This window comes from Hyperolius riggenbachi, chromosome 5, assembly GCF_040937935.1.
Source record: "Hyperolius riggenbachi isolate aHypRig1 chromosome 5, aHypRig1.pri, whole genome shotgun sequence".
Taxonomy (NCBI): Eukaryota; Metazoa; Chordata; class Amphibia; order Anura; family Hyperoliidae; genus Hyperolius; species Hyperolius riggenbachi.
In genome coordinates, this window is record NC_090650.1 from 39,178,822 (window position 1) to 39,191,456 (window position 12,635).

The 12,635-nt window shown below is 44.6% G+C and overlaps 1 protein-coding gene across 2 annotated transcripts in view; it reads left to right on the forward strand.

The window, feature by feature from the left end:
- Positions 1–12,635, forward strand: part of ACBD7 (acyl-CoA binding domain containing 7) — a 49,872-nt gene that overhangs the window by 5,124 nt on the left and 32,113 nt on the right. Inside the window, exon 1 of one of the 2 annotated variants that reach the window (XM_068235509.1) lies at positions 3,988–4,057. The exons of the other annotated variant lie outside the window; for it this stretch is intronic. Within the exon in view, the coding sequence (XP_068091610.1) occupies positions 4,046–4,057 (12 nt within the window). The 5' untranslated portion in view covers positions 3,988–4,045. Of the gene's footprint in view, positions 1–3,987; positions 4,058–12,635 lie in introns of those variants that run through there. 2 annotated transcript variants of the gene reach the window in all.

Here is a 12,635-nt window from a genome sequence, read left to right on the forward strand (position 1 = left end):
GCGGAATTGTATTTTCCGCAATTTTAGGCGGAAATTGGTCATTCCATTCCGTTTGGTCGGAACGGAATTGCTTTTTCAATCCGGCGGAATTCCGAAATTGCCTGTGAAATTCTGCTGGTATCCGTTGATGGTTTTAAGCTGAAAATTCACTTCAATGGCATCAAGTCATAGAGAGAGAGAGAGAGAGAGCTCATTTTTCTCTTGGGTATATCACAATGGTACATGCTAGGCTGGCTTCAGCATGTAGTATTGTAGTGTGTTGTGTTGGTGGTATAATGGTTAGGATAGCAACCTAACATGCGGTAGGTCTGGGTTCAATTCCTGGCCAATGTGAGTTGGCTTTTGAAATCCTACAATTCCCTAAGCAAGCTAATTTTTTTCATGGATATATCATAATGGTACATGCTAGGCTGGCTTCAGCATGTAGCATTGTAGTGGGTTGTGTTGGTGGTATAATGGTTAGGATAGCAGCCTACAGAGTGGTAGGTCTGGGTTCTATTCCTGGCCAATGTGAGTTGGCTTTTGACATTCTACAAATCCTTAAACAAGCTCATTTTTCTCTTGGATATATCATAATGGTACATGCTAGGCTGGCTTCAGCATGTAGCATTGTAGTGTGTTGTGTTGGTGGTATAATGGTTAGGATAGCAGCCTACAGAGCACTAGACCTGGGTTCGATTCCCAGCCAATGTATGTAAGCTGGCTTTTGAAATCCTACATTTCACTAAGCAAGCTCATTTTTCTCTTGGATATATCACAATGGTACATGCTAGGCTGGCTTCAGCATGTAGCATTGTAGTGTGTTATGTTGGTGGTATAATGGTTAGGATAGCAGTCTACAGAGCAGTAGGCCTGGGTTCTATTCCTGGCCAATGTGAGTTGGCTTTTGACATAAAACAAATCCTTAAGCAATTTTCTCTTGGATATATCATAATGGTACATGCTAGGCTGGCTTCAGCATGTAGTGTTGGTGGTGGTATAGTGGTGAAGTGAGCTACCTACCACGCACTCAGACCTGGGTTCAATTCCCAGCCAAGGTATGTAAGCTGGCTTTTGAAATACTACAATTCCCTGGAAGACAAGACCCTCCTCCCTCCAGGAAGAGAGAGGGAGGAGGGATTACACTTCCTGATGTTGTAAAGCAGTGTAGGCCTGCAATTGAACATTCAATAAGATTTCTGACCTTAAAACACTGCTTTGTATTAAATCCCGATTTTTTTTTCTGGGACTTTTGATGTGTATTTCACTCAACCATGTCTTCCTCCAGGTATTAGACCCCTTGAAACATCGTTTCTATAATTTTTCTAGTCAGCAGAAATTTTTCAAAATTTTTAAGTTCTCCTCCGCATTGAAGTCTATTGCGGTTCGCAAAAGTTTGCGCGAACCGAACCTTCCGCGAACGTTCGCAAACGGAGTTCGCGAAACGAAAATCGGAGGTTCGCGACATCTCTACCTGCCACGCGACGGCACATGACCGGTGTGAACAGGAAGTCAAGCAATCACGGTACTTTGCGAGGAGTTGTCATGTGCCTGCACTCATGTCGCCATCGCAAGATAGTAGAAACCATCGCTCGGCGCTCAAACAGTCGCCGTTTGTCAGAAAAATCGTGTGGTGGGTACAGGCCTTAAAAGATTCACATGCAATTTCCATGTTTGTGAATTCGCTTTTGCCGCAAATCTAAGGGCGGGTTTCCACTTGTGCCGGCGTCTCACCTCTTTTCCACGGACTGTGTGCTGAGCAAGCAGTTACCAGGCAGCAACAAGCAGTTACCAGGCAGCAACAAGCAGTTACCAGGCAGCAGGGAGCAGTTGTGAGAGTTTGGACTGGTGCACATCAAGGGATTTATTCACTAAACCGTGATAACTCATATCACGGCCCCGCTAGCATTTTTGCGTGCGTTTTCATGTTTACGCGTGCAATCGCAAATTTTCACGCGCGATCACAAATTTTCTGCCCGATTGCCCGCAAAAATGCTAGCGCGGCCGTGATATGAGTTATCATGGTTTAGTGAATCAAGCCCCAAGAGCAGTTCTGAGTGTTTTTTAAAACGCTTTCGCAGGAAAAATCGCTTGGCTAATGTATTTCAATGGGATGGTGCACACCAGACCTGTTCGTCTTTCCTTCAAACGCAAACTCGGGTCCTGCAGCATTTTTTAGATTTCTGAGGCGTTTTTGCCTCAATGTTAAAGTATAGGAAAGTGAAAAACTGCTCTGAAAAACGCTAGATCAGAGCGGTTTTCCAGGCGTTTTTGTTACAGAAGCTGTTCAGTAACAGCTTTACTGTAACAATATATGAAATCTGTTTCACAAAAACGCTCCAAAAACACTAGGCATGCTTAGAAAATGCTTTGTTCACACTTACGTTTTTAAAACGCCACCAATTTTTGCCGGCGTTTTGTGGGAGTGATTTTTCGGCGATTTCACGTGGAAAAATCACTGAACGGGGCTGCAATTTTTCCGTGATCGCGTTTTGCGCTACTATAGCACTGAAACGCAGTCGCCTGGAAATTGCCTGAAAATGGTGCAGGTTACGCGTTTGCCGTTTTGGGCTGTTTTAGGCCGATTTGCAGTGATTTGCGCAAATCGGCCAAATGAGAACACCCCCATAGACCTTTATTACTCTAGCGCTTTAAAAAGCGCTAGCGTTTGAGCGTTTTGCCGAAATCGCAGCAAAACGCTCTAGTGTGAATGGGGCCTAAACATGCCTAGAATCGCTCTGAAAAACAGCTTCAAAAACCTCTAGCGTTTGCGGATCCGCTAGCGTTTTTGGTGTGCTCTGGCCCTTTGAGAGGCATTTCACTGTCTAACAACAGTCCGTGGAAAAGACGCCTCACTGCAAATTCACATGCAAATTTTCACATTGGGAATGCAAGAATTCACAATTCCAATTGGCTTATATACAATTGCATATCCTTTGCAAAAAAATAAATTAAAAAAAAGCATACATGCCGGCCAGGATGGCTCCTGAAAGCGCAGCAGCCCCATAGGAAAGCATAAGGCAAGGGTCAACCTTGCAGGATGTGAAATGCATGCGTTTTTATGGTTTTGCGTTTTCCAATGCGTTAGGCTGGGGTCACACTTGTCTATGCACAAAACCATCAGTTTTCTACCATGGGTATTTTTTCCTGCATATGCATTTTTTCATGTGCGTTTTCTATGCATTTTCCATGTTTTTCCATTTCCATTTTTTTAATCAAGCTTCATATTTTAACAGTAAAAAAAAAAAAATTCAAATTAGTTTTTACATAATTTGGGCAAAAACGCATTTATTTTTTTCTCCATAGGAAAGCATTGCAAGCAGAACGCACGTATTCTGCATACAGTATGCAGAAAGAATTAACTTGTTGAACGTTTTAAAAACGCATTGAAAAAGGCATACCAATGCATTTTTGTGCGGCCCATCATTATGTGCATTTTCGCATGCGTTTTCAAGAACGCTTCCGATTCAAATAAGGGCTGGTGCACACCTAGAGCGCTTCTGAACGCTTTTCAAAGCGCTGGTGCTTTAAAAAAAAGCGATTGGCTAATGTTTTTCTATGGGTTGGATCACACCAGAGCAATGTGATTTTTAGAAAAACGCAAACGCGGGTCCTGCAGCATTTTTGAAATCGCAGAGGGGAACAGAAATCACAGTAGATCCACTGGAAACCCTTCAGTGCATTTTTGCATGAGATTTTGTATTGCAGCAAAACATTTGTGCTTTCAACAAGTTTGATCCCTGACAGCAACGCAGGTGCTTTCAGCTACTTCTGGTGTAAGAAAAAATCCTTTGTGGCCATTGTTTGCCGTATACAAGTCAGAGAAAAGCTCTGGTTTACAATTGCAGGTGCTGAGCTCTATGGACTGACAGGAAACCCTCCAGCACTTCTCACCAGCAGTGAAGGGGTTACATCTCCCCTGTGCCCAGTACAATAATGAATGATGTCATTGCTCACAACAAAAGCGACCAATGGCAGGCTGTGTAGCCCTGACCCATATAAAAGCAGCAGGCTGCCAAGCAGCAGCTTATAGTAGAAGCTGCTGATACTGAGAGCTGCACCAGACATGTCTCCCCAGGTAATGCAATCTCCACACCCTCATACATCATGCAGCATGTTTATTTTGGGGTCAATCCACCTGGGGAACACTTTATGGGGGGTTCCAGGGATGCCTCTCTGCAGAGGGGGGACTCCCAGAGCCCCCTGCAGCTTTTATGATGGGATCATAGATCATCCTCCTGTCTTGCATGTTTCCTGTGTTTTGCTACACAAAGGATACATAATTGCTTTACAATACAAATTATTTCATCTTATGCTTCCATGTAAATGTCTGTGTATGTAAGTTATGTGATGGATTTGAAGTATGGTGTGGGGGTAGGGATGGGGTACAACCTGACTTCTGACCCACTTCATGTGGCTCTACCTTTCCCCATCTGCTAGCTGTGGTGCTCTGTGCAAGGACTGACTCCATTTGTGTTAGGTGTCCTGTCTATTTGATCTTTTCACATAACCTAAAGGTGGTCACACACCATACAATGAAATTATCCAATTTAAAGGTAATTTAATTAAAAATGATCAGCTGTACAGAAAAATTTAAAAGGGTGTTTTGTTTTTATTCGTTTCAGAAATCTGATTGAACTTTGATAAAAGATTAGAAGTGTTGGATTTTTCATACAATTGAATGGTGTAGGGTAGACTGTCAATTTCTTGATGTACAGACGTAAGCAATCTACCCTGCACCATTCAATTGTATGAAAACTGATCAGAAAAAAACACCACTCCCGACTTATAAAAAAAATAAAAATATCTGATTTCTCACTTAAATAGGAAAATTTTATTTCATTTTTCTGCAGAACCGATGTGTGAAATTGGATCGTTTTATTATATGGTATGTGGCACCTTTTAGAGGACTCCTGAATTAAGATTGATATGGAGGCTGCCATGTTTCCTTTTTTAAAGCAGTAGGATTAGCCATACTACGCCAGGGAAAAAAAAACACATATGTAGATAAATACTTGATCTACTTTATAACAGCTATTATAGCATAACACATGTATTGAACTGTCCACATTTTGATTTCAGTGAATTGTAAATAGTAAATGAATAGAATTCTGTTCCTGGTGGGAACCATGTCTTTTGCCCACAGTTAGAGGCTAAATCCTGATGTCATTTCTACCCTTAACTTTTTTATTTATTTTTTTCTACTCCAATCGCTGAGTCACCTCAGCCTTGCTTGTAAACACAAGTGAGCAGAGGATCGTGTTGCAGCTAAGCAGAAAAATGAATAGAAGAGAAGGAATATATTATAGATAAAATAACCCCCAGCATGCAACTGTTATGCACTGAGTATTAAAGGGCCAGTGCTCCTAAAGTATGTGATTACTCCAAATTATAAAAGCAGAAAAAGTTTTGCAAGTTTTGAATGCAGGATTAGCATCTTTATCACCTAATACACTCAGACCAGTTGATGTTGAAATTTGATTTTTATGGTGACAATCCCGCTTTAAACAATACCAATTGCCTGGAAGTCCTGCTGATCCTCTGATCATTGTACAGATTCAAATCCAGTGTGAGTACTCTGCTTAATATTTAGGGATAAAAATCTAGTGTGAATACATAAATATTAACACACTTAATCCGACCATCTCCCATATGCAGGATTATCTTGAGGATCTCTTAAAAACCATTGCCTATTATAATTCATTATTAGGCTACGAAATCCTATGTAAAGCAGTTGCAGCATGCGTATCTGGCGAGGTATGACTCCCTGTGAGGATTTGCTGAGTCTTTAAGGCCCAGTGCACACCAAAACCGCTAGCAGATCCGCAATATGCTAGCAGTTTTGGGAGCTGATTTCAGAGCGATTCTAGGAATGTTAGAGAGGTTTTCTAAACATACCTAGCGGTTTTGGTAGCGTTTTTGTGTAGCAGATTACACATATTATTACAGTAAAAGCTGTTACTAAACAGCTTCTGTAACAAAAACCCCTGGCAAACCGCTCTGAAGTATGGTTTTTCAGGCCCAGTGCACACCAAAACCGCTAGCAGATCGTCAAAACGCTAGTGGTTTTAGGAGCAGAGAGCCGATATTTGCCGGGTGCACACCGAGCGGATTTTGTGTGTGATCTGCCGGCCGCATCCGCGTGGCTAATGTATCTCTATGGGCTGGTGCACACCGGCGGTTTGAGGTTTTAAGCAAACCGTTTGCGGCTTGCTAAAAACCTCAAACCGCCGGTGTGCACCAGCCCATAGAGATACATTAGGCACGCGGATTTTCAAGCGGATGCGGCAGGCGGATCCGCCCAGTGTGCACTGGGCCTCAGAGCGGTTTGCGTTTTTCCTATACTTTACATTGAGGACGAAACGCTTCTGCAAAGCGCATACGTGCAGCAGGAGGCACGTTTGCGGCTGGGCAAAAACCTCAAACCGCCGGTGTGCACCATCCCATTGCAATACATTAGCCAAGCGTTTTTACAGGCGGATGCGGCCGGCGGATCGCTCCAAAAACCGCTTGGTGTGTGCACTAGGCCTTACTCTTGCTTGCAAGCAAAAGTAATTTATAGACACTGCAGCAGAGGAGCAGCAGCAGCCAGTGGGATTCCAGCCAGTGTACAGGGAATCTATGACCTCTTACAGACTGGCAGGTGACAGGCGGTGAATTCACACTGCTCTCCTGCACCAGCCCAGTGCTTGTTAGTGCTCAGAATAGGTGCCACCCTCCATGGAGTCACATGTGAGCGCAGCAGTGCTCAGATGTGACCTGTCACGATGCTCTGATGCCGGGTTATACCACTGCGTGAACGCCGACATGCGTGGTGTTACAACCGCTGCCGTTCGACTGCATGTAAATTGCACACCTGGATAGCAGACTTCTCGGCAAGCACGCAGTTGGAAAGAAGCCTTAGGCAGGGAACACACTTGACTTTCAGTTTTCCGCGCGCGTTTTTCTGCGTACTTTTTCTGCACACCAAGTGTGCTTCCATGCAGGAAAACGCGCGCGTTTTTTCACAGCAACTGATGTAATTGATAGAGAAAACTGACAAAATGTGCAGAGTCATCATGCAGAATGTCAGTTTTTTTTCTGCGTGCGAACAACACAGTAAGTGTGCGCTAGCACATTGATTAACATGAGTTCTCAGTTTTTCTGTGCAGAAAACGCGTACGATAACTGTCAAGTGTGTTCCCTGCCTTAAGGTGCCCATACTCTAACTCGAATTCCTGCCGATATACAGCAGATTCGATCACTGTGATTGAGACTGCTGTGAAATCGATAATGCAAATGCTGACTGATTGCTATCCGGCATTGATCAATTCAGTTGATCGGTCCTGAAGGAAAATTTTGCTTGATCGCCCGCGGGTCAGGAGCGCATCGCTAGCGGCGTTCGGCGATGACCAACGCAGCATAGCGGCAGCAATATCACCTGTCTAGCCGGCCTGAGTTCCCGGTATTTGTTCAGTCTCACTTCTTCTGGCTGGCTTTCTTCTACATGTCCTCTTCACTTCCTGTCGTGTCCTGTGACAAGCCAAAGTTCAAACGGAGCGCCCTCTATGGTTTGAACTTCCGCTTGCCACAGGACAAGACAGGAAGTGAAGAGGACATAGAGGACACCGAAAGAAATGTGACTGAACGGATCCCAAGGATTTGGGCCGGCGGACAGGTAATATTGCTGCTGGCCGGGGAAGTAGGAGTGACCTCCGGCGGCGAGGCAGGCGGCTTCACAGGTTTTGGATCTATTTCAAGCTGAAATCTCTTCAAATCTGTGTGCAGTGTATGGGCAGCCAATAGATCCCTCTCTGATCAGATTCGATCAGAGAGGGATCTATCTGTTGGTCAATCTGGTGGCAATCGACCAGTGTATAGCAGCCTTTAGCCATTACATAATTAAAGCAAAACCTGTGAGGTTTGTGATGGCCAAATTTGGATAATTGCCTTGGAAGGGAAAAGCCTCTGGGCCCTCCAGAAGCTTCTCTATCATCCTCCGCCTGGCGGTGCCAGTACTGGGACCCCCCGAAGCATGGCTGCACAAGCAACTTTGCAGATGGGACAGCGCTGGAAGGAGCCGGTGGAGGACAAGGCTTTCCTCTCTAAAAGCAAGTATCCATTTGGGGAAATTCCTTCTCCTCTTCCACCCCCACCCCCATTACAGCTATTGGAGATTCGTTCTCTCATTCTAAAGCTTGCTGGATCTCTAAAGCTAATTCATTTCAAGAAGCTGCTCAGTTGTCCAGAGCGGCAAACTCATCCACATGAAAGACCGTGGTTACACTTTCCACAATCCCTATTGACCAGCCTCCAGCAGGCTGAATTGTAGTCAAAGAATGCTCTTATTGGACTGGCAAGTGATTTACAATGATGCGTAAAGAAGCCATAATGAAGAATGCTATAGCTGGAGCTTCTCTTTAATACCTGGAGCCCAATGTACTGATGCTTCTCCAGTGATAGAAAGGGATTCCCAATGGAGATATCAACAGTAAGTGCCAGGATGAGATCTGACCATTGCTTCACACCAGTGTCCGTAGAGCCAGCTATGGTCACTTGTGGAATAAATGGGGAGGGGGTACCCATAAAGTACAACTTTTAAAGGATACACAAGTGACTTGTCACATAATCACAAGTACAATATGTACAAAACAAATGACTATGCGGTGTTCCTTTTGCCCGAAAGAGTTAAACAGGGTAACAGTTTCTGACTAGGTCATATTATAGATTAAACCTTACAAGAGGAACTTCAGCCTAAACAAACATACTGTCATTAAGTTACATTATGTTAATTAAAATAGATAGGTAATATAATCTCTTACCCACCCTGTTTTAAATGAACAGGCAAATGTTTGATTTTATGAGGGCAGCCATCTTTTTGGTTGAAAGGAGGTGACAGGGAGCATGAGACACAGTTCCAACTGTCCTGTGTCCTGATCACCCCTCCCAGTTGCTAGGCAACGCGAATAACATAGGAAATCCCATCACGCTTTGCACAGCATCAGGGGAAAAGGGCAGTTTTCTTTGAGTGGAGTTTAGCTAAAAAATGATGCTTTGGTAAGAAAAACAAAGTTCTGATGCTGTGACACTGTTAAAGAAACACCAAGCCTTTTCAGTGCTGCTGAGTAGATTTTTAGTCCGGAGGTACACTTTAACTGATGAGGAATTACAGCCGCAAACCTTTCCCTGATAGTAAATGCAAAGAGATAAAAAGGGTCAATAGTTCATAGATTTTAACTCTGGCTTATTTCAATGAATGTGCCATTGAGCAGAGACAATAAAGCAGTAAAGTAGATTTTAATATAAAAAAAAATCTCTGGGATATCTAAAAGTCCTTTTTAGGAGGATGATACAATTGTTTCTCACCAGTTTATTTTCACTGTGGTATTCCTTTAAAGAATCTGAAGCCAATTAAAATACTTTTTTACCTGCTTTTTATGTTAATTCAGGGGTCTCAAACTCGCGGGCCATTTGCGACCCTCGATACAATATTTTGTGGCCCCAGGGCCCCAGAGCTTGTAGGGGCCCCCAGTGGCTACAAGAGGAAAAAAAAATTTCAAATCGGCCTTATAGTTTTTGAGAAAATCGATTTTAAAGTTGCAAAGGAAAAAAATGCACATTTAAAACCCGCCGACTTTAATGGTTAATAGCAAATCCACCTTAAATGCTAGAAACCCTAAATTTGCAGGATATGTTAAGGAGATAATTAGGAATAAGAGGAAAAAACAATTTTTCAAACAGACCTTTATAGTTTTTGAGAAAATCGATTTTAAAGTTTTGAAGGAAAATAGTATACTTTTAAATGCGGTAAATGTCACTTTTAGTAGCAAGCCGAACGGTAGTGTAATTTTACATATATCAAAAGAAAGAGCAATACATTTCCTGACAGGGTTTCCAGGGGGTCCATACGCAGCCGCAGCGCTTTGGCCAAGGATCGCTATACAGCCGCAATATGGCTGTATAAGATTCCTGGCATTTTTTCCTATTTTCCCAATTTTTTTTTTTTATGTTTAGAGTGTGGGAATTTTTTTAAAAAAAATTATGTGGGGACCCCCCTCCTGAAACTTTTTAACCCCTTGTCCCCCATGCAGGCTGGGGTAGCCAGAATGTGGAGCTCCGACTGATTGGGGCTTCACACCCTGACTATACCAGCTGCAAAAAAAGGTCCCTTAATGCCGATTTTTGTTCCAGGGTATCTGTTGGGGGGGGGGGGGGGGGGGGAGGCAGGTTTATTTTGCTCTGGGGCCCCATTGTTGCTTAAACCGGCCCTGCCTGCCGGCAAAAGCAAAAGAGACACGGAAGCGAACTATATTTGCCCATTTTACCTTATAGTTCGCTTCAGTGCTCCCAAGTAATCCGCCGCATCCCCGCCGCTAAACAAGGGCTGCAGACCCCCAAATCCCCCGCGCAAACATCCACGACTGCGCTAAGGGGCAGAGCTTCCAGCTGTAGCTCTGCCCCTCCTGACGTCAATCGCTGAATGGATCGCCGCCTCTCCCCCACCCCTCTCTGTGAAGGAAGAGTGAGAGGGGCGGGCAGAGGCGGCGATCCGCCGCGATTGACGTCAGGAGGGGCAGAGCTGAAGCTGAAAGCTCTGCCCCTTCCAGGAAATGCCGGCGGATTGCCCCCCCCGGGGCGATTTGGGGCTCTGAAGGCCTCGTTTTGCGGCGGGGACACGTGAACTCCCTTATGCGGCCCAGCCTCATCCTGACTTTGCCTCCTGCGGCCCCCAGGTAAATTGAGTTTGAGACCCCTGTGTTAAGTAATATGAGCAGTGCTGAAATACATTAGTGGCAGAACCAGGCCTTTATACCCCCAAAATCCCTAAGGGGAAAAAAAATCGGGGAGCGCTTCCTGGTAGAGGCAGAGCTTTGTGCTGTAGCTGTGCCTCTACTGGAGTCACTGTGCCAATTGTCGCCCCTCCCATTCTTCTTTCAGTGAGAGGGGCAGGGAGAGGCGTAGATTGACTCCAGTAGAAGCAGAGCTACGGCACTAAGCTCTGCCTCCCCGGGCAGCTAAATCCACAACCTGAAAAGTCATGGAATTTTGCCCCGGGGATTTGGGGGTTATAAAGGCCTCGTTTTGCTGCTGTAATGCGGCGTTTCAGCACTGCTCATTTTGCTTAGCATAAATCGCTGGTAAAGTGTTTTAATTGGCTTCAGACTCTAAAAACAATAAGTGAGAAAACAAGTATGCCTCAATGTACAGTCACTAATATAGATTAGTAGCACTAATATAGATATGTAATACAACGTGTTTCTCAGGTTATAACCGCTTCACCAGGTATCAATTATGTTGGTGACGTTTAGGCGCCTTCTCCCCATGCAGTTTCATACGGCCCTCATTAGATGAGTGCCGGCAGTCTAGAGTAGATCTCACTGGCACACTACCCTACACATTTATTTTCCTGGAGAGCGCCTCAACCGAGTGATCACTGGTTTCTTCACGTGTACTTGCTGGACAGCAACCCGGGCTTGTGAGTACCCTTCTTATAATCCTTCCAGCTATTTTGACATACTGCACTATGAGCTCTTACTAATATAACCGCAGTGAGATCTGGCAGCCCTGGGCATGCCGTACTGTCACAGGCGTCCGAGCCATTAGGCAGCTATAAATTTTCGCCTAAGGCGACAGGAAGAGGCAAGGGCGCTTCTGCACTGAGTAGTGAGAGAAGAAATGCCTCTCAGCTGACTCAGGTGTCAGTTTACACAGCAGCAGCGGGGCTGACTGGACTTCAGCTCAATGTTTCAAAGAACCACAGTAATGAATGAGTCAGTGAGAGAAGGCACTCATCCTAGTCAGGGATCCGAGGAGTACAGCATCATCAGCTCCTGAGTCCAACTCCTGAGAATTCAGTCCCTCTCTCTGCTACTGCTAACTGCGTGGATGTAGAGACTGTGTAGCAGCCAGGCATTGACTTCCCCCCAGGCCGCCTTTCATTCAATGATTTGGGGTTGGTCCTGTGTCTGCTGTATTCAGGTTTGTTGATGTAAGGCAATGTAAAATACTAGGCTAGCTGATAAAAGTGCAATTAGAGGGCAGGCTAGCTGGTAAATATACACAGCATGATGTAGAACTCGTCTGGAGGGTCAGTGGGAAAAAATCTGTCTGGTCTCTCCCCATTGTTATAATGACTGCATGTGCAGATAAGGTCTTAAACAGGTTGAAAAGTTTTGACAGTCCCTAGACTCCAGGAGGGCTGCTTGCTGACTTGTGTAAGAGATTGGCAGGGACAGCAGTCCTATTACCAGCAACTAGTCTCTGTGTAATGTGGGACTGCAATACAGATAAACTGCTCCATCTCAGGCTATTCTCAGTCTCACTCCACTCCTCCTATCTCTGTATGTGTATAGTGTATGTCTACTGTGTGCTGTGTACAGTGTGTGTGTGTGTGTGTGTGTGTACTGTGCTGTGCGTGTCTAAAGTGTGTGTGTGTGTGTGTACTGTGTATAGTGTGTATGTTGTGTGCAGTGTGTGTGTGTGTATAGTGTGTGTACTGTGCTGTGCATGTCTAGTGTGTGTGTACTGTGTATAGTGTGTATGTTGTGTGCAGTGTGTGCAGTGTGTGTAGTGTGTGTGTGTGTGTGTGTATGTTGTGTGCAGTGTGTGTACTGTGTGTGTGTGTATAGTGTGTGTACTGTGCTGTGCGTGTCTAGTGTGTGTGTGTGTGTACTGTG